General features: G+C 45.2%; 1 protein-coding gene and 1 pseudogene across 3 annotated transcripts; both read left to right on the top strand.

Moving 5' to 3' along the window:
• The first annotated feature begins 286 nt into the window (after positions 1–286).
• KCTD7 (potassium channel tetramerization domain containing 7) lies at positions 287–26,069 on the top strand. Of its 3 annotated transcripts, none has more exons than XM_055341336.1 (5): positions 287–507; positions 3,244–3,413; positions 6,425–6,603; positions 7,067–7,439; positions 16,990–17,206. In XM_055341336.1, the coding sequence occupies exons 1-5, from the start codon at positions 364–366 to the stop codon at positions 17,084–17,086; spliced, it is 963 nt and encodes a 320-aa protein (XP_055197311.1). In that variant the 5' UTR covers positions 287–363; the 3' UTR covers positions 17,087–17,206. The 3 variants fall into 3 exon arrangements, with proteins under 3 accessions (XP_055197311.1, XP_055197312.1, XP_055197313.1); XM_055341337.1 differs by lacking the exon at positions 16,990–17,206 and adding an exon at positions 10,147–11,136 and having other exon boundaries at positions 290–507; XM_055341338.1 differs by lacking the exon at positions 16,990–17,206 and adding an exon at positions 25,743–26,069 and having other exon boundaries at positions 291–507.
• LOC129519285 (ATP synthase subunit e, mitochondrial-like) lies at positions 19,095–19,284 on the top strand (annotated as a pseudogene).
• Positions 26,070–26,183: the final 114 nt, after the last annotated feature.

The following is a 26,183-nucleotide window of genomic DNA, read 5'->3' as shown; positions in this document are numbered from 1 at the left end:
GCCCGGCAACCAATCAGAGCAGGGCAGCGGGCAGGCCCGCCTCCCAGTGGCTGCTCAGGCGCTGCCTGCTCTTGGAGTGGACGAGCTGCCTGCCAATCGGGGCGGGGCACGCGGAGCCTCGGCCAATAGCGGCAGGCGGCCGGGTCGGGCCGGTGGCCCTGCGGCGCGCGGTGGTCGGCGAGCCCGCTGGCGCTGAGGGAGCGGCCGCCCTCCCGCCGCCGCGCTGCGCCCTGGGCCCCGCGGCCGGCCCGGCGGCCGCGCCGCGTCACGCTGGGGGCTGCTCGGCGCTAGTGCCCGGGCCGCCGCCGCCGCCGCCGCCCGCCCGCCCGCCCGAAGCCGCGCCCACCGCCCAGAGCCAGAGGGATGGTGGTAGTCACGGGGCGGGAGCCAGACAGCCGTCGTCCGGACGGTGCCATGTCCAGCTCCGACGCTGAGGACGACTTCCTGGAGCCGGCCACCCCGACGGCCACGCAGGCGGGCCACGCGCTGCCGCTGCTGCCCCAGGAGGTACTGCGGGGGGGCGTCGGGGGCGCCCGGGAGCAGCTGCCGCCCGGCGGAGCTGACCCCGGGCTGCGAGCGGTGCGGAGGCTGCGGTCAGCGGGCGGCCTGCTCCCCGCCCACCGGCGTGTCTGCTCGCCCGAGGGCACAGCGGCCCCGCCACCCCCCTCCGCCCGGGTCCGCCGGCCGCGGGGCTGCCACACTCCCGCTGCTCGCTCCGTCCCTGACGACGAGGAGGGAGGGTGGCGGTGGGAGGGGACCTCGGAGCCCCCAGAGGGAGTGTCTTCCGGGAGATGCAGCCTCCAGCTGCCCCGACCGTGGGGGTTAGGGACTCTGCAGAGGAGGAGCAGGCCGGTGGGTACACGTGTCCACCCGCACCTGACAGCTCCGTGGTTTCCCTCTGTGGCCGCTGTGCTGTGCTGCTCCCACCGGGCTTGACGTGTAATGGCGGGATCGTATTTAGGGCCGAAAGCGCCATGAGGAGGGAGGTGGAGCCCTCCTGGGCCCCGAAGAAGGAGGCTGGGCGGTAGGAGGCAGGAGCTAAGGTAGTGCTGGACGTGGGACCTGTGATGTGTGCAGTCCTAGGAGAAGGGGCAGCCTCAGGGGGCACGGGGAGGGGGGACTGGAAGCCTGTACTCTCAACATCATGAAACACTTGTGACAATGAGCAAAACCCTAGAAGTACTCTTTGCAGCTGGGCGGGGGTGGGGGTGGGGGAAGCCTAGGAACGCTGCGGTGCTTATTTTTTGTGCACTGTCACTGGAGAGACAATGTGGCTTGACAGAAAGTGCAGGACCCAGAGACCATAGGCCTGTTCCCCCGTAGATACATTGTTCCATGTGAGACCTAAAGCTGTTTTGACTGCTTTTTCCTGTGTGCCTCGGTCTTTTCAGCTCTACTATGGAGCAAACTCTTGGATTGATATGAGGTGTCCTTGGAAAAGGTGTAAAGAGCCCCAGAAATGGAAAGTATTATTATCCCAAAATAATATTTGAGTCCTTGGTATGCATAGACAGTAGTTTTAGAGGAGCTATAGAGTAAGTAGAAGGTATTTGCTGTCCTTTGGTTGCAGAAGAGTATAACAGTGTGTACATACACAAGAACTGTACATACTTTTTTTTTAATTCATTTATTCACTCATTCATTCAAGGCATACTTGAGTCTTTACTGTGAGCCAGGCACTGCATTAGGCTCTGGGTAGCTTTGATTTGATGTATTTATATCCTACTTTATTTCACAAAGAATCCTACTTTATTTCACAAAGAAAGCTCATATTACTTTACTTATATATGGAATCTAAAAGACAAAAAAAAAAACAAAGCACAAATAGACTCATAAATACAGAGACCAAACCAGTGGTTACAAGAGGGGAGGGAAGGTGGAGGTATGGGCAAAATGAGTGAAGGGAAGCAGGACGTATTGGCTTCCAGTTACGGAATGAAAAAGTCACTAGGATAAAAGGTACAGCACAGGGAGCACAGTCCATGATACCATAATAGTGATGTATCGTGGCAGGTGGCACCTGCACTTGTGGTCAGCATACCATAAGGTGTAGGCCTGTCAAATCACTGTGTCTATACCCAAAACTAATGTAACATTGTATGTCAACTATACTGCAAAGCTAGGGGAAAGGACTATCTAGATAAATATACACTAGAGCCTGAGAGATGTTGTAATATTGAAAAGTGTGCACTAGTATAAAATTGTAGTTAATCTGGAGGTTTGTGGGAAAATTAGAGAGAACTGGCTTCATTTCTTTTAAAACCACAAGCAGTGAAAGATATTCCACCTCTTACCCCCATACCCCTAAAAAAGGTCCTGAGCACTTGAGAGAACCCAGAGCTTCTCTGGGCCAGTCTCTACCATCATTCCCTGTTCGTCCCCCTGCCTTTGCCTCCAGAAATTTAGCTGTGCTGGGCCTGACCTCACTCTACAGATTAAGTAGGAGAGAAGTGATGAGGTACAGAGAATGTGGAGTGGATACCTGGAATGATTCCACAAACATCGATGAGCTCTGCTGTGGGTGACCTTGTGATTAGTGAATAAAATGTGTCCCTGCCCTCAGGAACCTTGGCGGGCTAGAAGGGTGGGCTGACAGGAGTAAATAACTGCCAGTGTATCATGCTAGGAACTATAATAGAGGAGAGCGTGGCACATAGTGAGGGCACATGGAGGGACTATTTAGTTAACTCTGTGTTGGGGGCAGGTGAGGGACAAAAGAGCCTAAGTGTTCACAGAATCAGGAAACTTGAAGGGAAATTTTTAGAATGAGTGGATGCTACTGACCTATATGGTGCCTTGGTGTGCATTAGAGAAGGGGCACACAGCTGGGCTAGCAGACCACTCACAGACGGGTGCCCTGTGCAGTGAGCAACGCAGACCACATACGTCTGTGGCAGTTGCATTTGCTAGATGGACAGAGGGAGAGTGGGAAGAATGTTCTGGACAGAGAAGACAGCATAAGCAAGGGCATAAAAATGGTTAAGTTCATTCTAGAGAAGAGACAGTAGAACTGGCATGGGGAGGCCTGATTTAATGGCTATCAGAGGGACAGTGGGGTGGACTTGGCAACTGAAGGGTGTAGGGAAAGGGAGGAGAGAGAAGAGCATTCAGAGAGACTCCCAGATTGTAGCCGTGGGTGCCCGGACGGTGCAGCACTAATGAGACCCAAGGAGATGGCCGACAGAGCAGCCCCTGCTCTCATTCCCCAGTGCCGGGCTGAAAGCACTGGTGGTTCCTTTCCAGTTTCCTGAGGTTGTCCCCCTTAACATTGGAGGGGCTCACTTCACCACACGCCTATCTACCCTGCGGCGCTATGAAGACACCATGCTGGCGGCCATGTTCAGCGGGCGGCATTACATCCCCACCGACGCCGAGGGCCGGTACTTCATTGACCGGGATGGCACCCACTTTGGGTATGTTTCTCCCTCTGTGATCAGTTTTGTAGTCCTAATGAGTAAGTGTCATGGGCTTCAGTTTGGGACTTTGGTGTCTTCTATAATAACCTAGGAGAGGAGATAACAAATGTACAGATGCAATTTAGTAAATGTACTTATTGAGTGGGATCAGAAGTCATAGTTTCTTTCCCAGAGAGGACAAGCAATCCCAGGTGACACATACTGGCTGGATGTGATGAAACTGCTGCTGTCCTATGAAATTGAAGACCAGGACGTTGTCATCTGTGCGGAATAGGTGTGATCCCACCTAGAGGTGGGGGAGTTCCAAAACAACCTCTTGGGGAATATCATCAGATTCAGATTCTGGGCTCCATGTTGCCGTTAGGGAGGGATGTGGAGTGTGACAGTGGTTCTCAGACTTCCTTCAATAGTTTAAAATGCATGAACAAAAATGGTGAGGGAAGGGCCAATATATGATTGCCATTTTTTAATTTTGCCAAGAAAAGTCTTTTTAAAAAAGCACCTTCAATTGTGACTGTCATTTTAACACTAAAACATAGAGAAAATAGCCTTTCCCAAGAAAGGACTTCTGATACCTTACACATAAGCAATGTAAAGATTTTGTTTTAGTTTCCTTATTTGTGAAATGAGAAATAATTATAGTTGCCTCACAGGCCTGTCATGCCAATTACATAAGGAGCCTTGGTATGACCCCTGGCCATGTCCTTCCAGAGCATGTGGCTAAAGCTCTTTGCATCTTCGGCCTAACTTTGGAGATGACCAGAGAACTCACATGGTTCTTGACCTTCAATAAATTGACTAGGGGGGTGGGGGGTGGGGGTGCAGAAATGAGATCTCCAACCACTACTCCTCTATCACTCCTCCAAGTAGGATTGCCCACACTGGGAAGAAGGTCATTTTTATCCACAGAAAGGAATCTCTGGTCAAACAATTTACTTTGAACCATCTGGGTGTCCCCATTGGGCTGTTAGCTGCCTCCAATGCTGAGAAAACAAAGTGTCACATCATTCTGCAGAGCTATAAAAAGATTTTTGTTTGCAGGCTCTTTCGGGGAAGAAAGTACTGGCCCCAGCTGGCAGCTCCCACAGCACTCTTAGCTGGGCCTTGCCCCGGGGTTATGTTTTTCAGAGCAGACCAAGGTTTGCTTAAGATCCTAGAGGACTGATTTGGAAAGGGATTGTGGGGAGAGGGAACAGAGTTTGGCTCTAGGTTGATGCGCCCATGCCACGTGGCCATAGCTGGAGAGGGTCAGAGACAGGCAAGGGTGTGGCAGAAAGCAGGATAAATGGCATTTATCCTCAGGCTGCTGGACTCCTATGGCCTATGATTCATCATCAGCAGATGAAGTTGCTTAAAGACTCAGATAAAATAAAGTAGGGGTTTAAGGCATTTGGTCAGGTACATTTCTCTGCTGGTACACTTTATATGCTGCCAGCACCTATGATGAAGTCTGATTGGGCTGACACCTGGACGGTTTCCCATTGTGATCAGTGAATAGCACTTTGCACTAGAGTCTGGACCACTGTGGGTATGGGCTTGGAGTCAATTATGTTTGCATCTGGGCTTCTGCTAGCTGTGGCTCCTTGAGTAAGGGTATTCCTTAACCTGAGCCCCTCTTTTTCCTCATTTATAAAATGGACCTAAAATGGCACTTAACCCACAATGTATTAAAGGGATTAAATGGAACAACACATGAATAGTGGCTGACACAGATTAGTAGTTAGTAAGTGTTAGCTGGTGTTACGTCATGGTTATAGACTAACTACTTAGGCAACATCTTGATCTTTGGCTTTACTCATATATCTTTACAGAAAAGACCTTCCCACACCTACCAGTGATGGATCTGATTACTCTTAGCACTAAAGAATCTGAAGATAGAATTAAAAGAACTGAATTTTTATTTTAAGAAAATACAATATGTGATCTTATTCATTCCAGGGACCAGTTTGTTCAGGCGTTAGGAGTAGGCATTTGATGTCTGTATAGCTACCAAATAAGACTAAAGGCAAGGATATATAGAAGATGGAGAACCCTTCTACATTGCTGGTGGAAATGTAAAATGCTACAACCCTTTTGTTAAGCATGCACTTCACCTTATGACTGAACAATTCTATTCCTAACATTTACCCAAGAGAAGTTGGTATGTGTATCCACAGAAAGTCTTATACAGGAATATTCACCATAGCTTACTCATGAGATCCCCAAACTGGACACAACTCAACTGTCCATCAACAAGAGAAAGGGTAAATAAATTACAGTACATCCATACCATGCCGTGCCATTTAGTTTTTTACATACAACATAAGGGATAAATCTCAGAAACATTCTGTTGAAGGAGAGAAGCCAGGCACAGAAGAGAATGTACTGTGTGCTTCCATTTCTATGAATTTCAAGATGAGCCAAAATTGATCTTCGTTGATAGAATAATTCTGGGATCGAATGGGAAGAAGCAGAGGGAAACTTTAAGGAGATGGAAATGTTTTGTCCTGTATCTTGGTGTAGATGGTGGTTATAAATCAAACTATATGATTAAGATTTGTACCTTTTTTGCACATTAATTATATCTCAATTTATATATATATATAACTTTTACATATATTATATACATATAATATATATAAACCTAGAAATCATATCTTTCCAGTATTCTTATGTATACCCAATAACAGTACCTAATAAAAACAAAAAAACCCTAATAATTATAAATATAATAATAATGATACTGACAATAACAGCTATTAATGTATATTGAGGACTTACCCTGTGCCAGGTATTTTCCAAGGACTTTTTATCTCTTAACTTCTTTAATCCCTTCATACCATTATGGGGTAGTTTTTAATTTTCTTCCATTTTACAGATAAGAAAATCAAGGCATAGAGAGGTTAGGTTCAGTTACCCAAGGTTTCATAGCTGGTAGTCTGGTTCCAGATTCTGTGCTCTAACCTCTGTGTGACACTGCCCAGGTCCATTAGCTCCTTCTCACCAAACTGTCTTTCCTTCCCGCTCAGAGATGTGCTGAATTTCTTGCGCTCAGGGGACCTGCCGCCCCGGGAGCGTGTGCGGGCTGTGTACAAAGAGGCCCAGTACTATGCCATCGGGCCCCTCCTGGAGCAGCTAGAAAACATGCAGCCTCTGAAGGGGGAGAAAGTGCGCCAGGCATTTCTGGGACTCATGCCCTATTACAAAGGTGAGGGGTCAGCTGCCCAGGGTGGTGGAGGTGTGGGAAGGAGGGTTGTAAGGCATCTGTCCATGCCTAGGTCTGCACCCAGAAGAAGTGAGTCCAAGATTCATCTATATTACTCAAGGTTGGAGAGATTCCTGCTCCCCTTTCTGCCCCCCCCCCACCTTCCCCACTGGGAAGATTCAGGTTAAATAGGGCCCACCTTGCCTATGACATCATCAAATCACATTTCAAAAGGATTGTCTTCATCCCATCTTTTTGGTTTCCTTTTGTCATGGCAACTTATGATTCCCATTTATGTTTGTGCCTTTCAAAGGCCTCCAGAGTCCCTTCCCTGGGACCTCCCTCCCCTGCTGGACCCTGCCTTCACTGGGGCTCTCTCTTTGCGCCCTGACACTGCCTTGCCCACCCTCCACCCCCACCTCCCTGACCCCTGTCCCAGTAATGGCTGCTGTGTTCACCCCCATAGACCATTTGGAGCGGATTGTGGAGATTGCCCGGCTGCGTGCAGTACAGCGGAAGGCCCGCTTTGCCAAGCTCAAGGTCTGTGTCTTCAAGGAAGAGATGCCCATCACCCCCTATGAGTGTCCACTTCTCAACTCCCTGCGCTTCGAGCGGAGCGAGAGTGATGGGCAGCTCTTTGAGCACCATTGCGAAGTGGATGTGTCTTTTGGGCCCTGGGAGGCTGTGGCTGATGTTTATGACCTACTGCATTGCCTGGTCACAGACCTCTCAGCCCAGGGCCTCATCGTGGACCACCAGTGCATCGGGGTGTGTGACAAGCACCTCATCAACCACTACTACTGCAAGCGCCCCATCTATGAGTTCAAGATCACATGGTGGTGAGTAGCCCTGGTAGGGAACAGAGTCCTGTCAGGGAGGGTGTCCATTCTCTTTAGTGGCTCTGGGAATAAGATCCCTGGAAGGGATACTGACTGACCCAGACCTGCTGAGGTGAGGACCAAGTCCTGAGGCACAGCTCCAAAAGGATGGAGGTCTCCCGGCAGCTCCAGTCTCCCGGCTGTACCTCGGGGTCAGGCTCAGGGCTTGTGGTCCACAGGGACTTGGCACCTGCACTCCCCTGACCTTTCCTCAAGGCACAGCAGACTTTGCCTGAGGCTGATGGTGTCTGGCTAGCTAGGGCTTGACCAGGAAGTCCAGAGAGGTTTTGTCACTCTCTTGACCTTGCAAGAGAGTTTCTGCCCTTTTTAGAGCCACATTACCAAACTAATATAGGAATAATCACTTCCTCAGCCCTGTTCAATTATCCTTTCCTTGTGCCTAGCGTATAGGTATAAACACAGAATATAATGGGGGATTTACCCAAGTAACCACCCCACAGCCCCTGACTGAAGAAGAAGCATCTTCTCTCCCTCTTCCCCCAGGGATAGTTCCACACTTTATTTTAGGATGTGGAAAGACTCTTCCTTCTGAAACATATTCTTCACCACCTTTTGGAGATGTAACCATAGTTGCCAAAGCCATGTACCAGGTTGGCCTTAGAAAAAGCACAATGTTTACAGCCCTACCTCAGGGCCTTGGCTTCTCCTACTTTCCACCAACCTTCCTTGCTTGAACAGTTATCTTCTCAGGGCTGTTATGCAGATTTCAGAGGTTCCTTTTGAAGATTCCCTGAGTCAAGCAGGCAAGTTGCGTAGATCTTCTGTTTTCTTTGAGACGAAACATCCTTTCTGGAGGCTCAGAATCTCTTTGGCTGCCATTTCATGTGTCAGCATCCAATTTGTGGTGAACCTCCATAGATAGAAGCACCCTCTTTTTTAAACCCTGTTCTTGCTGCTCACATTCTCCTAGGAGAGTTTCTGTTCTGAGAAAGCAAAGAAAGGATTGGGGGGAGGCACAGCTATACCAGGAACTGTAGGATGATAGCAGCAAAGCTTCATCATGTTTTACCCTCCACATCTCAGAGAGGTAACGATCCACAAGGTTCAGCTCCCACTGCATTTTCTTCTTGCTCCATCTGCAAGCTGGGGCAGTTAAGCAGGATATGCATGCATTTCCTAAACGAGGAGCTACGCAGCATCAGTAATTGGAACATAACATTTCTTTGCTGCATTAAAGGCTTTTCCCTGTGATCGTGAGTGTATAGAGATTTTTTTTTATATGTAAAAACTTTGTGAGGACAGCGTCACTACTTTCAGTCCTACAAGACTGGATTGGTGAGGTAGGGCGAGGGGGAACTGAAGACATCTGCATACCTTTGAGGAAGAGAAGGCGGAGCCCTGGGACCTGGCTGGATTCCTTCATGGGGCAGTGACTTCTAGCCCTCTGTGGAACAGGATTCCAGGGTGTGGTTTTGCACTCTTAGGTTTTATCTCATATGGTGGAACAGAAGTATAGACTGAGCTCTAAGAGGAAAGTGCAGTCGGTCATTCAGGTTCTGAGATATATGTTTTTGCTATTGTTCTCATCCACAAATGAAATCATCACAATTCTCGAGTTGGTGTCCCTGCTTGAAGCTTAGTCTGGTAGCATGGCTCATGTCTTGTTCTAACAGAAGTCTTTTGTTTAAATTACTCCAGTTGATGTTACTGCCTAATACAAATCCATTTTTGGACAGACACTGAGGCAAGGTATTGAGAAGAAAGGCAGTGAGAGTAGAAAGCAGACAATTAATCCCAATGCTTTCAGTAAACTGGCCTTGGTTCCTTCTTGTTCCCACTCCTGGCACAGAGTATCACAGTACTTGGTTATTTAGAATTCATACGTATAAGATTGTGACTTGTTTGATCAAATGCAAGTTTGCTCAAAAATAGGCCCTGAAGACTAACTTTGGGGGGGCGCCTGGGCAGCTCGGTCTGCTGGGTGTGTCTGCCTTCAGCTCGGGTCATGATCCTGGGGTCCTGGGATTGAGCCACCTCAGGCTCCCCACTTAGCAGGGAGCCTACTTCCCCCATTCCCTCTGCCCCTCCTGCCCACTCGTGCTCTCTGTTGTGCATGCTCTCTCTCTCAAATAATTAAAGTCTTAAAAAAAAAAAAAAAAGACTAGCTTAGGGACACAGGGACAGGGGATAAGAGCACTGTCCCCATGCCCCTTGCTAGAGACACCCCTTGGGACCCACTCTGCCCCTGTGTTGCCCTTACAGTGGTATACTCTATGACACTGTGGGAGAGACAAGGCTCTGGGCCAGTGGGCCAGGGAGAATAGGGATACTGGCAGCCAGCTTAGAGCCCTTTCCAAATGAAATAAAAGAGTTCAGTGGCCTAGTTTGGCCATTCTGTGATGAGAAGCCAAGGCCAGGATGAAAAGTGCTCCTGGATGTGGTGGTTTTGTAGTAATGGTCTCCAAATAAAGGTCATATCTGAGGAAGTGACTTCTCCCAGTTATTTCCCTTCTCAGTTCTAAATGGTCAGGTCTAGAGCATAAACAGGGTTGGGTTAGGAAGGAGGGCTCCAAAGGATGAGTGCTTCTTCCCAATGGAAAGGGAATATATTTTCATAGAATTCTTGTGTGTAATATTGATGGGTCAAACCAAGTGCCTGCCTTTGGAAGCTTCCATTATGTTTGACTTTGGGCACCTTTTCTCCCAGGTGTCATGCTCACTGGATGGGAAGGTAAAAGTTTTAGGAGATAGGATTGTATGGTGCAATAGCAGCCATAACAAAATTCAATAAAAATGAAAAACTTAATGCCAACAAAAAAAGATTGAAACAAAACCGCAATGAAACACATCACAGCATCCCAGATGGAGGAGTTCTTTGGGTAACGCTCTAAATAGAAGAAATAGAGGAGTCATCACCATCCTTCTTCTACCTTTGGTTAACTCACGAGGCTGTCCAGTGTTTATCATGTGGAAAGCAGTCAACTGTGCTCTGAAAGTTTCTATTCTTTCTTCCTGGGGCTTAGGATATTCTAGGAGCTGTCTGAGCCTTGTGCCTCAGGTTGGTCAGGTGACATAATCTTCCTGTTCTGGGTTGCTTGTTGGAGGACTAGAAGAATGACATTTGCAAACCGCAAAGTTGGGTGAGCCTCAGTGTGTGATCTTGGTCTAAGCTGGATCCTGAAGAGGTTAAGACAAATGACAACAACAAAACAAAAACTAGTCCTGCTGATCATTTTGATCCCAGATAGAATTTTAAATATCCTTTGGTATACCTTCTGGCCATATTTGATTCTGAGTTAAGCTTTCTTGGGTACCTTTTTGCTGGGGATCTTTAATGAAGGTAGTGCCTGCTTGTGATCCTTAAAAGAGGAGGCTTTATTCATCAGAAGCCGGAGTGTGGGGAACTGGAGTGGAAGAGGCACTTTTTGGAATTCCGGAAGAAACATATATGTATACATATGTTAATTGGGGGAAGGGTGGGTTGGCAGGGGTTGAGGAGGCGGGAACAAAGATTGGGTATAGAAACAGTTTGCTTCTGGAGCACGGGAGGTCACCTGGGTCCACTGTCTTCCTTCTGTATGGTATTGGGTTTGTGTAAATGGTGTAACACTTCCTATGTTTATTTAATACCTGTCTGTGAGCGCTTTGGTGCATGGAGCCCCAATACCCTCACGTGGCATTAAAGAATTAGAACCTGGGTGCTGTGCCTTTCTTTTTTAGAGACTTATTTCATCCCTCCTCTGCCCCGCACTGTGCCAGCAAATAATGTCTTGATTTGTGCTTAAGATATGATATGTTTGGGAATGCTCAGCGAAATAAAATAGGTTCTTTCCTGAAACCAACAGCTGAACTTCTGCCCTGGCTTGAAGTTAAAGGGAGATGGGCCCTATGGAAGGCAGTTCTGCAGTTACTCTAGCCTTGTCTCTGTTCCACAGGTGGGAGTGTGCCCACCCAGCCTAAGCATACAGCTCTGCCCTCTTATATTGAGAGGTATCCAGGGGAAGAAAATACCACAATAGTCACTTTGTGGCTCACAACCATGTCAGGTGGTTCTGACAGAAAGCCCTCCTATTGTGTCACCACTTCTTTCAAGGGAGACATAAATGGCTCTAAGCTTATGTGAGCCTCAGTGGTTAAGACCCTTCCTTAAGGAAAATGGACATAAGTTGCCCTTCCTCTGAAAGCAGAGTTGACATCTTCCTGGCTAATAGGTGTCCTCATCAAGATGTTCCTTGGAGTCATTTCATGGATTAACCCAGAAAGGTGAGTTCTGAAATGCTGGGTTAGCTGTGCCACCCTCCAACTGCCTCCTTAAATCTCTGATTACACTGACTTTTAAACAGAAGCACTACATTACCTGTGCCAGGTCTATTCCCTGACCTACTTATTGCGCACACAATCACATGGTAATGATACACTAATGGTACTTAACAAGTTGTAAACTGAACAACATGAAGGTGTAATTTCCTCAAAGGCACATAGCCAGTAAGTAACAAAGTCAGGATTCAAACCCAGGGTCCTTTTCTGAAATCCTCACAGGTGTTCAGTAGAGCCCTCCCTTCTTGGCAGCTCAGTGTCCCACCATTCAGGCTTAGGGCTTCACCTAGCTTCTACCAGTGAAAATTTGAAGAGCAGATAATCTAGAAGGAAAGGAGAGACTTTCTTTGATGTGTGGGTTTTGCGTGCCCTTGAGCATTGAGGGGCTAGCTGGGGTCTCCAGTGTACTGCCCTTCTAGTGAGAGACACACGGTCACTAGTTGGAGACAGGCCCCACTCACGGACGATGAGCAGAGGTAAGTGCTGGCTGCCTGGTTGGACCCTGGTGTGGTGAGATGGTCCGGGATCAGACTCCTGCAGCCTACAGGCCTCACCATGCAGACGTGCTATGCAGCCCAACCATGTGGGGGAAGTATGCCTGAGGCCTCGGCCCTCCTTCAGGGACCCCTGGCATCAAGAGAATAATGGAATATATGGCTTTTTAATTTAGCTCAGGGGCTCTTGTGTGCCTGGCTTGGGGCTTATGGCCTTTAGACTCTGGGTGTCAACCCTGCCTGTTTATTCCTTTGTCATCATTTTGAAGATGACCTCTTAGCTAGCTTTACTTACTTCTCATTTTGATTTGTTTAACTTACAGCATGTTCCTTTAGCTTTTATTTACCTTTAATTTTCTTTTGATTTCTTACCATTTTGTTCTTCCTATCCTGTATTTTAGTGTTCTCTATTTTTTAAACACAGTTTTAAACTTTATTTCTAACATAACTTTAAAATGAAGCACCTATATGAATAGGATGCTAATGAAGGTAGTTCTTGTTCTGAGCAAGGGTAATTATGTGCTTTTCTTTCCTTCTCTAGTCATTTCTACAGTGATCTTATTTATTTGTTTGTTTGTTTGTTTATTTATTTATTTATTTATGATAGTCACACACAGAGAGAGAGAGAGAGGCAGAGACACAGGCAGAGGGAGAAGCAGGCTCCATGTACCGGGAGCCTGACGTGGGATTCGATCCCGGGTCTCCAGGATCGCGCCCTGGGCCAAAGGCAGGCGCCAAACCGCTGCGCCACCCAGGGATCCCTACAGTGATCTTATTAACTGTGAACATTAGGTATCTCATTTCTCCCTAAGATGAATATCTTCTTCTAAAGTCTAAATACAGAGAAAAACTGACAGTGTTATTCCAGAAGTCATAGATCCAGGTTATCTACGAGATCCAATGGCCACGCTTTTACCTCCTCCTCCAGAATCCCCCATCCACCCGCATACATGCAGTAACATGTTCAGACTTAGGAACAGGGTAGTCCCATTCCTGACTGCTAAGGACTTCTTCGTTCACATACCTGTTCTTCCTGAGCAGTGACATGAATAAGTTGGGAGCAGTGCTGGACACCTCCAACCACCTGTAACTAAGTAGAAACGTTCAGGACTGTTGTACATCCGGAAAAAAATCCAAGGCAACTGCAGGAAAGACTTTGAATTGAATCATCTTAAACTCTCCAGAAGTGCTTCATAAAAGGGGCCCGAATCATGTTGTGATGTATCTTTTCCACCCTTCTGTGATCTCAGTAGCAACCTGAATCACCCACAAACCATGACTTCTAGAAGATTCTCCTAATATATTACAGACTCTGGGTTTTTTCCTATATATCATGTGATCTTGGCAGATGGCCTAGCCCTAGTAGATCTTGGAATATATATATATATATATATATATATATATACTTCTCTTTTGTTACTAAAATTAAGAAATAGAACCCCAAAGCACCACAAAACTTGGAGCTTGACCTCCATTAAAAGAAATGTATGTTAAGAGTTGAGTTGAAATATTTATAGCTTTTTATTTTTGTAAAGGGATTGGATGGTATCATGAGTAGGTTTAAGTCCCCAGAATGTGTATCAACTTCTATAAATGTCTTTATTAGTGTGTTTTCCAACATTACATCCTTACCTTCAGCTCTGCCTCAGCTTATGTTGCCCACTGTCCCTACTCTCACCATGTCATCTCCACCACTACCCACCCCTGCCACTCATGACTGCCCTGTCTTTATCATTTTAAAGGTGGTTCCATTTCTGACCAATCCCTCACCCAGCATTTGGTAGCCAGCCCTAGCAGTGACACTGTCCAGCACTGCTCCCAACTTATTTTCAGGCAGTTAGGTGCTCTTTACACTGAGGTCCCTGACTTTCCAATTCAGCTTTCTCATCTGGCCTGCTAGGATCTGAAGAGCATTTTCAGCCCTTCTCTCTAACCTCTGTGTCTACTTCCACCACGGCAGCAGAGGATACTTGTAAGACCCTAATGAACAAATAAGTTAGCTTCACTCTCCTCTACTTGGAAAGGACAGTCAAAATACTTTTCCTGGAAATTACATTCACCAAGAGCTTCCTAACAAAAATAGGGACTTCCCTGGTGAGCTGACCACATCACTATTGGCTGAAATGAGGATGGCATTGTTCACTTGGCAGTCCCAGAAGTCAAGGCAGAATGTATCTGCTTCCAGACATATTCAGGGAATAGTCTATCCAATTGCCTAATTTTTTTTAAAGATCTTATTTATTCATGAGAGACACAGGCAGAGGGAGAAACAGGCTCCCTGCGGGGAGCCCAACGTGGGACTAGATCCCGGATCTCCGGATCATGCCCTGAACTGAAGGCAGATGCTCAACCGCTGAGCCATCCAGGCATTCCCCCAATTGCCTAATTTTATGCTAACAAATGCAGCTCTCTTTGGAAATTCTCATCTGTTCGGGGAAGCAGAACATGAGGAAGACCCTTAGAGTCACCTGCAGGGATGTTCTACCACTTACATTGGCTGGGCCTTTATCCCGGAGGATTCCACAGACATGGGGTTTATTGCCTGAGTTGAACCCTGTCAGTGCTGTTCCCTGCTGGGATGGCATTCCTGACTCCTTTATGGCAGCAGCACCCCTGGGACAGCCCGGGTTTGTGGATTAAGATACAGAGGTAGAATTTCCAGATAATCCAACCCAGGTATCCTCATGATAATGTAAAAGAAAGTGATGTTTGTTAGGTGGAAGGGTCTCCAGATACTCAACTACCCATGACTTTGGGGGTTATAGGCAGTAGCCATTCATTCATCCTCAACTTCTCCACATGATCATCCTGTCTTTTTAGGAAGGGGTTTCACCTGACCCCTTGTTAAGGACCCATAATTCCAATAACTGAAAACCCTGTACATCTTTTCTCCTATTTTGGCCCTACACAACCAAGACATACTTCAGTGCCTTGACAGGGGTCACAAGGAGGCACAAGCATGGGCAGCCTCTGTCACTTGTTTCTGCGTGTCTCTGATGCTGATATTGGCAGGCCAACACCTTGTAGGTGTGAAAGTTGCAGTATAACCAACAGATTCAAGGTCTAGGGGCAGCATTTGAAAGAACTCCTCAGGGATGTCGGTCTACCTTGCCTGGAGTACTCAAGGTGAAACCGGGAGCTTGCTCTACACAGTGAAGGCAGGCCAATGTTTTTCAAACATTTTGGCTTCAGAAGATACTCCAAATAAATGCAAGATCCCAAGAAAGAGGCCAGTAGGGAAATTCCAACTCTGGTTGTAGCTAACAGAGAAGCCTTTGCAGGCTGCAATGCAGGTAGGTACTACATGCAGCAGAGGCCAACCAAAATTCAGACCCTGCTGACGTGTCACAAAAAGGAGCTGTGTTGTTTTATAATGGCTGACTGGGGTGACAGGAGAGGAAATTGAACTCTGTTGCTTCTGTTCCACCTATTGCTATTCCACGTGCCTTTACATCTAACCCATTCAAAATGGAGAGTAACAGGGAGACTTCTTGGGACCTTATATGACCTTATCAGTCTGTACTGACTCCTTCTTCGGTGATCTTGCCTGAATTGCATTGAGTCATTTGTATTAGTCAAGAGAAAAAAAAAAACATGCAGTAATCTGAACAATTTATATCTTTTTTTTTTTTTAAATTCATGAGAGACCCAGAGAGAGGCAGAAACACCAGCCTGCAGGGAGCCTGATGGAGGACTTGATCCCAGGACCCAGGGATCATGACCTGAACCAGAGGTAGATGCTTAACCACTGAGCCACCCAGGTGCCCCAATTTATATTTTTAATATAAATAACTGCTAATTATAATTGGATTGGAATAATGAGGGATTGGCTAATGAACAGTAGTGATAACTATGAAGAATATAGGAGTAGCACATAGAGCTAGAAATAGACGATCCAAGGAAGAAAAACCCCTCCCCCAGAGCTGGTATCAGACCTTTTTGGAGGGGACATAGCCATGGTTCACTGAAAGGCAGAGAAGTCACTGGAGTGCTGTGCTTAATGGAACTTACTGGAAATCCATCCCCTAGGGTGCTGGGAAAATCTGTTCAGGGAAGTGTTTTATCAAAGTCAGTACACTACAAAACTACCCAAGGTGAGTGCTGGGGAAAGCTGCTGATTACCATGCACTGCAGGAGCTGGGTGCTGGAGAAGCTGGGCTGTGAACAATTACAACAGAAGCAGAAAGGAAGGGCAGCCTGGGTGGCTCAGCGGCTTAGCACCGCCTTCAGCCCAGTGCCTGATCCTGGAGACCCAGGATTGAGTCCCGCATTGGGCTCCCTGCAGGGAGCCTGCCTCTCCCACTGCCTGTGTCTCTGCCTCTCTGTGTGTCTCTCATGAATAAATAAATAAAATCTTTTAAAAGGGGGGGGGCAGATAGGAAAATACCTTTCCTCTTAGCAATGTCTCACCAGTATCCTTTACTATCAAGCTTAATATCATGTTAACTGGTAAAGGAAAAAATATTCAAAGGTCCCAACCCAATTTTTGCAGAGGCAATGAAGGATGAATATGGAGATAAGAGGCAATCAATAACTAACATATCTATATGCTGATGACTCTCAAATTTATACTTCTATCCAGGCCTCTTTCCTCAGCCTTGAATTATATACCCAATAACCTGCTAAATACTGCTGCTTCGGTATCTATTTGCCATCTCAAGCTTAATATATCCAAATGGAATTCTTTATTTCCTCTTCCTACCCCAAATATCTTCCTTATTCCATCTTCTCTATCTCAGGAAATGGCACCACCATTCACGTAGTCAACAAAAACCTGAGAGTCATCTTGAACTCCTCTCCTTACCTCACCTGCTGCAGTCCATCGCCAAGTCTTGAATCTGTCTCCAGGATGTATCTTGAAAACATCACAAATTCACCTGTCTGAATCACCATCATCTCTCACTCTGCATTACTACAAAGGCTCCTTGGCTTAATTTGATCCCTGATTATCCCCTCCAATCTATTCTCCAAAATAGTCTCGAAAAGGTTGATTAGATCCTCCAGAATGCCTACTTAAAACATTTTGTTTTTAGAATGAAATTGAAAGATCTTACCATGTTTGATCTGGTTCCTATGCATTCCCAGCCTCATTATACCACTCTGTTCCTTGTTTCCCATCTTCTACTCTGGACTTTTTCCATTCCTGCCTCAGATTTTTGTGATTGGCATTCCCTCTCCCTGGATTGCCCTTCCCCTAGCCTTCTCATGGGCTGGTTCACTTTCCTATTTTGTGTCCAGTGACACCTTGTCTGATCATGCCATGTAAAGCATACTTCCATTATTGTCTATCTACCTACCACATTACCTGATTTATTTCCTTTATAGCATTTATTACCAATAGTAATAATCTTATGTTATTTCCTTTTAAATAAGCTCAATAAGCTCCCTGAAGGCAGAGATTTTGCCTCTCATTCACAACTATCCCAGTGCTTAAAACAGTGCTTGGAAAAGAGGTACTCACTCAAAGTCTGTCAACAACCTTCCAGTGTAGGGACAGGAGACCTTTAAGGGTATTTTACTATTACCATACCCTGTGATTAAAGTCAATGGAAAACAACAACCCAATCTAGGTAGGACTACTAATGGCCCAAACCTTTCATGAATGTAAAGAGATTTCAGTAGGAGATTAAGTATGATTTAAAGAGATGGGTGTTAAGTTGACAAGGGGCAGAATTGTGATGGCTAATTTTATGTGTCAACTCTGTTGGGCCACACTGTTGCCCACACTGCACACTGCCCAGATATTTGGTCAAATATTATTCTGATTGTTTCTGTAAGGGTGTTTTGAATTAGATTCACATTCAAATCAGTGGACTTTGGGTAAAGCAGATTGCCTTCCATAGTATGGGTCAGTTGAAGGTCTGAATAGAACAAAAGACTGGCCTCCCCCAAGCACTAGGGAATTCGGACAGCAGATGGCCTTAAGATTTCATCTACAGTATTAGTTTTTCCTGGTTCATTAGAAGACTGCCTTTGGACTTGAAATGCAACTCTTTCCTGAGCCTTCTGCTTGCTAGTTTCCCCTGTCAGATTTTGGACTCACCAAGCCTCCACAATCACATGACCCAATTTTTAAAAATAATTTTCTTCCTATATATACAATAGCTATTTTAGAATGTATACATGTATCTCTCTTTCCCTTTTTTTCTCTGTGTATGAATATATATACTGTAGAACAGAACATATGAATATATATCATACACACACACACACATATATATATATTAGAAGGAGATATACATCCTAGGAGAATATATATCTATATTGAAATCAAAAGGTAGCATACCAAAAAAAAAAAAAAAAGGTAGCATACCACCTCACCTTACTATTCTCATTTAACACTATCTTTTGGAGATCTGTCCATTTCACTACCTGTAGAGCTCCAGCTTCCCCACCACCACACCTTTAAAATTTGATGGTATATTTGACCCTTGAACAATGCAGGGGTTAGGGTCATTGACCCCTTTGGCAGAAGAAAATCCACATGTAATTTTGACTCCTCCAAAACTTAACTACTAGTAGCCTACTGCTGACTGGAAACCTTACCAACAACATAAAGAGTCAATATATTTTGTATGTTATATATATAAAATATACTGTATTCTTACAATAAAGTAAACTAGAGAAAAGAGAATGTTATTACGGGGACACCTGGGTGGTTCAGTGGTTGAGTGGCTGCCTTTGGCTCAGGGTCCCAGGATCAAGTCCCACATCAGGCTCCTTGCATGGAGCCTGCTTCTCCCTCTGCTTGTGTCTCTGTCTCTCTGTGTCTCTCATGAATAAACAGAGAAAATATATTTACAGTACTGTTCTGTATTTATCAAAAAAATCTGGTTAAGGCTACAGACAAGATGGTGCTACCAGTGCAGGTCTCTGCTCATCAAGTGCAGCCACTACTCTTCTCTATTCCTTGGTATGGCCTACGGAGCCAAGTGCTATCACTACCTGAAACCTCTGGCAGAAGCGGAAAGAAGGATATAGAAGCTAAGGAGGAAAAGAAGCAGGATAAATGGAAACACATTGAGACAAAGTGAGACTGCTTTTCTCTAGAATGGTACGGATGAATAAAGTTCTGTTTTGTGTGATGCTCAAAAAAAAAAAAGATCTGTAAACTACATCAAAATCTAAAGCTTCTTCTGCACAGCAAAGGACACAACAGTTGTCTTCTAAGGTAACCAATAGAACAGGAGAAGATATTTGTAAATGACATATCTGATAAAAGGTTAGTATCCAGAATATATAAAGAACTTATACAAATCAATACCCAAAATTAATCCGCCTAACCCCCCCCAAATAGGCAGACATTTCTCCAAAAAAGACATCCAAATGGCCAACAGACACATGAAAAGATGCTTAACATCACTCTATACTATTACTATACTCATTATATTGTAAGAATAGCATGTTATAATATATATAACATACAAATATGTATTAACACCTATTTATGTTATCAATAAGGCTTCCAGTCAACAATAAACTTTTAGTAGTTCAGTTTTGGGAAGCCAAAAGTTATTTGCAGATTTTCAACAGTAGGTCAGTATCTCTAACCTTCACATTGTTCAAGGGCCAATTGTAATGGGTTATAACCCACTGAATAAAATAAGAATCCATGAATTTATGTTGGCAGAAATAGTTACATAAAAGAAGTAGAGAGGAAAGTTCTTTTTTTCTTTTTTTTTCCCCAGAGATTTTAGTTACTCATTTATTTGAGAGAACAGAGCACAGGTGGGCATGAGCAGGGGGGGTAGGACAGAGGGAGAGGGACCACTGAGCCACCCAGGTGTCTCTCTGCTTTGGTTTTCTAAGAAGGTATCTTTCTTAGGAAATACACACTGAAATATGTAGGAATCAAGAAGCATGATGTCTGCAACTTAGTTATATTCTTCAGGAAAACTGTGTGTGTGTGGGGGGGGGGGAGAAAGTTTGAACAAATGATAAAGCAAATGGGGCAAATATATAAAAGGGGCACCTGGTTGAGCATCTGCCTTTGGCTCAGGGCATAATTCTGGGGTCCTGGGTTTGAGGCCTAAATCAGGCTTCCTGCAGGGAGGCTGCTTCTCCCTCTGCCTGTGTCTCTGCCTCTCTCTGTTTCTCATGAATAAATTTTTAAAAACACAAATTCAAGAAGCTTAAAGAACTCCAGGTGAAATAAATTCAAAGAGGTCCACACCAAGGAACATAATCAAACTGTAAGAAAGTCAAAGAAAAAGAATCTTGAAAGCAGCAAGAGAGAACAAACCCATCACATAAAACGGATCTCAATAAGAATATAAACTGATTTCTCATCAGAAACTATGGAGGTCAGAGGCAGTGGGATGACATAATATTTGAAGTGTTGAAAGAAAAACCTGTCAACTGCTAGGACACCTGTGTGGCTCAGCGGTTGGGCACGTCTGCCTTCGACTTGGGGTGTGATCCTGGGGTTCCAGGATCGAGTCCTGTGTCCCGCATTGGGTTCCTGGCAGGGAACCTGCTGCTCTCTCCACCTATGTCTATGCCTTTCTCTTTCTGTGTCTCATGAATTAAAAAAAAAAATTGTCAACCGAGAATTCTGTATCTAGGGGTGCCTGGGTGACACAGTCACTTAAGCATCTAACTCTTGGTTTCTTTTTTTCTTTTTTTTTTTATTTATTTTATTTTTAATTTATGATAGTCACACAGAGAGAGAGAGAGAGAGGCAGAGACACAGGCAGAGGGAGAAGCAGGCTCCATGCACCAGGAGTCTGATGTGGGATTCGATCCCGGGTCTCCAGGATCACGCCCTGGGCCAAAGGCAGGCGCCAAACCACTGCGCCACCCAGGGATCCCCTAACTCTTGGTTTCAACTCAGATTGTGATCTCAGGATTGAGAGATCAAGTTCCTCATTGGGCTCGATGCTCAGCATGGAATCTACTTGAGATTCTCACTCCTCCATCTGCTCCTCCGGCTCATACTCTCTCTCTCAAATAAATAAATAAATCTTTAAAAAAGGGGCTATATCTGGCAAAATTATTCTTCAAGAATGAAGGAGATATTAAGCCATCTCTAGATAAATAAAAGCTAAGGGAATTCATTACTAGCAGACTTGTACTATAAGAAATGCCCAAAGGAATTCCAATCCTTTGGATTGAAAAGCAAATGACACTAGACAGTAAGTTAAAACTACATGGAGAAATAACACTGGGAAAGATAAATACCCAGCCAGATATAAAAGCCAATATTGGGGCCTTTGGGTGGCTCCATCGGTTGAGCATCAGGCTCCCCACAGGGAGCCTGCCTCTCCCTCTGCCTGTGTCTCTGGCTCTCTCTCTGCATCTCTCATGAATAAATAAATAAAATATTTTTTAAAAAATATATCTTTTTAAAAAGGCTTTTCCCTATGTGAGTTAAAAGACCTGTACATAAAAACATTAATAGTAAACCTGTGCTAAGGGACACCTGGGTGGCTCAGCGGTTGAACATCTGCCTTCGGTTCAGGACGTGATCCTCGAGTTCCAGAACTGAATCTCACATCGGGCTCCCCGCAGGGATCCTGCTTCTCCCTCGGCTGGTGTCTCGTCTTTGCTTCTCTGTGTCTCTGATGAATAAATAAAATCTTAAAAAAAAAACCCTGTGTCGATAGGCATACAATTTATAAAGATGAAATCTGTGACAATAACAAGATAAAATGAAAGGGACAGATTTATAGGTACAGAATATATACAATTTTAAATAAGTTGGTATTCAAACTATGTTGTTATAAGTTTAAGATGCTAATTGTAATCCTAAAGCTAATCACTAAGAAAATAAATTTTAGGGATCTCTGGGTGGCTCAGCGGTTTAGCACCTGCCTTTGGCCAGGGCTGTGATCCTGGGGTCCCGGGATCAAGTCCCACATCAGGCTCCCTGCAGGGAGCCTGCTTCTCCCTTTGCCTATGTCTCTGCCTCTCTCTCTCTCTCTCTCTCTCTCTCTCTCTGTCTCTCATTAATAAATAAATAAAATCTTAAAAAAAAGAAAATAAAATTTAAAATATACAGAAAAGAGAAGAGAATCAAAATGGTAGGTTATAGGGCAGCCCCGGTGGCCCAGCGGTTTAGCGCCACCTTCGGCCTGGGGTGTGATACTGGAGTCCCGGGATCGAGTCCCACCTCAGGCTCCCCGCATGGAGCCTGCTTCTCCCTCTGCCTGTGTCTCTGCCTTTCTCTCTGTCTGTAATGAATAAATAAAATCTTTACCAAAAAATGGTAAGTTTTTTAAAAATTTTTATTTATGATAGTCACACAGAGGGGGGGGGGGCAGAGACATAGGCAGAGGGAGAAGCAGGCTCCATGCACCGGGAGCCCGACGTGGGATTCGATCCCGGGTCTCCAGGATTGCGCCCTGGGCCAAAGGCAGGCGCTAAACCGCTGGGCCACCCAGGGATCCCAAAAAATGGTAGGTTATAGAAAAATAAGTACATAACAAAAACTGCAGTAATGGAAGAATTGAGGAACAAAAAATATATGACATACAGTAAACAAAGAGCAAAATGGCAGAAGTCATTATTAGTAATTACTTTAGGGTAAATGGATTAAAGTCTCCAATTAAACGTCAGAGATGGGCAGAGTATGTTTTCTTAAAAGCTGCATCTATATGTTGTCTGTAAAAGGTGGTTCACTTTAGACTCAAAGACACCAAGAGGTTGAAAGTAAACAGATGAAAAAATGTATTCCATGCAAGCAGCAAACAAAGGAGAGTTTGGGATGGCTATATTATTAGAATAGATTTTACATTAGAAAAACAGTTATAAGAAATAACGACATGGGGCAACCCGGGTAGCTCAGCGGTTTAGCGCCACCTTCAGCCCAGGGCCTGATCTTGGAGAACAGGGATGGAGCCTGCTTCTCCCTCTGTCTGTGTCTCTGCCTCTCTGTATCTCTCATGAATAAATCTTTAAAATAAAAAAGAAATAATGACATTATATACAGAATAAGGTTTAATCCAAAAATACAATTATAAGCATATATGCATCTAACATACGAGCACCAAGTGCATATGAAACAAAAAAAAAAAGAACAGAATTAAGGGAAATTGATAGTTCTACAACCATAGTGGAGATTTCAGTAACCCATTTTTAATAATGGATAGAACAACCAGAAAAAAGATTAAGAAGGAAAGAGTAGGGCAGCCCTGGTGGCTCAGCGGTTTAGCGCAGCCTTCAGCCCAGGGCCTGATCCTGGAAACCTGGGATTGAGTCCCACGTCGGGCTCCCTCCATGGAGCTTGCTTCTCCCTCTGCCTGTGTCTCTGCCTCTTTCTCTCTCTCTGTGTCTCTCATGAATAAATAAATAAAAATCTTAAAAAAAAAAGAAGGAAAGAGTATTTGAATGACATTATAATCAAGGTATACCTAACAGACATATAGAACTCTTCACCTAACAATAATGGAATACACATTTTTCTCAAATGCATATAAAACACTGTCTAGAGTAGAACATATTTTAGGTCAGAAAATGAGTTTTTTAAAAATTTTTGTTGATTAAAGATTTTATTTATTCATGAGCTCCCCCCCCCACACACACACACAGAAAGAGAGAGAGAGGCAGAGACACAGGCAGAGGAAGAAGCAGGCTCCATGAAGGGAGCCTGATGCAGGACTCGATCCCAGGATCCCAGGATCACGCCCTGGGCTGAAGGCAGGGGCTAAACCACTGAGCCACCCAGGGATCCCTGAGTCTTTCTTTTTAATTAAAATTTTTCAGTGTTACTGAGATATAATTGACATATGACATTGTGTTTTAGGTGTACAATGCATTGATTTGATATGCTTATATACTGCAAATATTTCCACCAGTAGCATTAGATAACCTGTACCACATCACATAATCACCACAGAAAACAAGTTTTAATTTATTTTGAAAAATCATAGAAAATGTCTTTTCTAATTACAGTGGAACAAAACTAGAAATCAGGGACGCCTGAGTGGCTCAGCAGTTGAGCATCTGCTTTGGGCTCAGGTCGTGATCCCAGGGTCCGGGGATGGAGTCCTGCATTAGACTCCCTGTGGGGAGCCTGCTTCTCCTTCTGCCTGTGTCTGCCTCTCTCTCTGTGTCTCTCATGAATTTTATTTATTTATTCATGAGAGACACACACAGAGAGAGAGGCAGAGACACAGGCAGAGGGAGAAGCAGGCTCCACGCAGGGAGCCTGATGTGGGACTAGATCCTGGGTCTCCAGGATCAGGCCCTGGGCTGAAGGCGGCGCTAAACCGCTGAGCCACCCGGGTTGACCTAAAATGAAAAAAATTCTTAAAAAAGATTCTCCCTCTCTAAAAAAATAAATTCATATACAAAAATAACACATTTTGAAATTAAAAATAATACAATGAATATCCATATACCTATCAAGAACCACTGAATTCAAGACCTAAAACATGGATTCATAGTTAAACCTTAGGTTATATGATTAAGCCATATAACCTTAGGTGCCCCTTTCCAATAGCCTCCCACCCCACCTTCTCTGAGGGAGAAGGCATGTCTGGTAGTTTGTCCCACTTAAGGCCCCAATGAGTCAGACCTACCAGTGTCCTCACTTTTGCTGGTTCCTTCCCACATTGACCTAGGGCTTAGCCCCTTACTTACTTTGCCCATTACCTTTTGATCTCTTATACCTCCCCCTAATTCACTCTGCTATACCTTCATAGGTTGGAGGTGTCAAGAGGCCCTCGCACTTGTTCCTTGTCCATAGAACATCTGCCTGAATATTTGCATACCAGCATGGTTAGCTCCCTCGCCCTGTGTTCAAGTGTTTCTCAGTCAGGGCTTTCCCCTGCACTCTAAAACTGCCGACTTTACGTTGTGCTTTCTATTCCTCTTCCTTGCATTATTCCTTTTATTCATAACAATGATCACCATCTCTTGTACTACTGTAAATAACTTGTTTGTTGTCTCCTCCACCTCTCCTCTGGGATGTAAGCTTCTCAGTATGTAGGTACTTTTGTTTTATACTCTCCAGTATCCTCAGCCTAGTATACAGTGTGGTTGTAGGGGAAGGGAAAGAACTTTCCCTCTACTCTTCTGAGTTCTTGCCTGAGAAGTAAAAGGCAGATTAACAAGGGAAGACAAATAGAAATTCATTAACACGGATACCTCCACATACATGAGAGACCAGGCGAAAGACTGCTAACTTAAATACCATCTTCAGGTGGACAAGAGAAAGGTGTGTGTGCGGGGGTGGGGGGTGGGGGTGGGGGGTTGGGTGGGTAACCGAACGGCCAGTCACGGGACGACCAGGGAAAGAAAAGTAAAGCTTAAGGTCTGCTCTGCAGAGTTAGTGTCTTCTCCATTGATAAGTGTCTTGCGATTGTCATCCTCTCGTAGGTGTAGAGAGGGAGACGCCTTTAGAGGGAGATTTCCTTTGTGAATGTACATTTCCCTCATAAAGGAATATTCTAGTTTGTGTTCAGAGCTTGTCTTGCGTGTACTCTCATGTTTTGGGTGGCATGTTCTGCTCTCCCTCAGCGTTTAGGAAAAATCAATCTCCATTTTGCAGATAATGAATAAAGACAGGAACTAGGCAACCCGTCCAAGATCACAGAGGCAGCGCCTAGCGAAGCTGGGACGCCAGCCCAGCTCTACCTTCAGAAACGGCCGTTTTGCTCTCTGTTGTGCTCCAGTTAACGCCACGGACGGCGTCGGGGACAGACGCAGCCGCTGCCTCCAGCATTCTCCGAACGGGAATCACGAGCACGGGATTCCTCTTGACTCGACCACCAACACTGCCTGTTATTTGATTTTGTGAGTCTCATTACGCCTCGCTGTACAAACGGCTTTTGGGTCAACCCCTGTTTTTAAGGTCCTTTAATTCGAATACTGAAAGTCCTGGCGTGGAGAGGGACAAGGCTGTCTCGTTCCCCAAGGGCCCAAGGAGCCCCCTCCGCAGCCTTCGCGGCCCCGCAGGCAGCCGGCGGCACGCACCGGGCACGGGCCTCCG

This window comes from Nyctereutes procyonoides, unplaced genomic scaffold (genome assembly GCF_905146905.1).
Source record: "Nyctereutes procyonoides isolate TBG_1078 unplaced genomic scaffold, NYPRO_anot_genome, whole genome shotgun sequence".
Lineage (NCBI taxonomy): Eukaryota > Metazoa > Chordata > Mammalia > Carnivora > Canidae > Nyctereutes > Nyctereutes procyonoides.
Note: the sequence above shows the minus strand (reverse complement) of the source record. Positions and strands in the feature narration are given on the sequence as shown.

Bases quoted from the DNA above. Each gene is read 5' to 3' on its own strand.
- KCTD7 (XM_055341336.1), top strand. From the start codon at position 364: ATGGTGGTAGTCACGGGGCGGGAGCCAGACAGCCGTCGTCCGGACGGT. The intron at 3,414-6,424 runs GTATGTTTCTCC...CTTCCCGCTCAG, and splicing joins CGGGATGGCACCCACTTTGG to AGATGTGCTGAATTTCTTGC. The intron at 6,604-7,066 runs GTGAGGGGTCAG...TCACCCCCATAG, and splicing joins ACTCATGCCCTATTACAAAG to ACCATTTGGAGCGGATTGTG.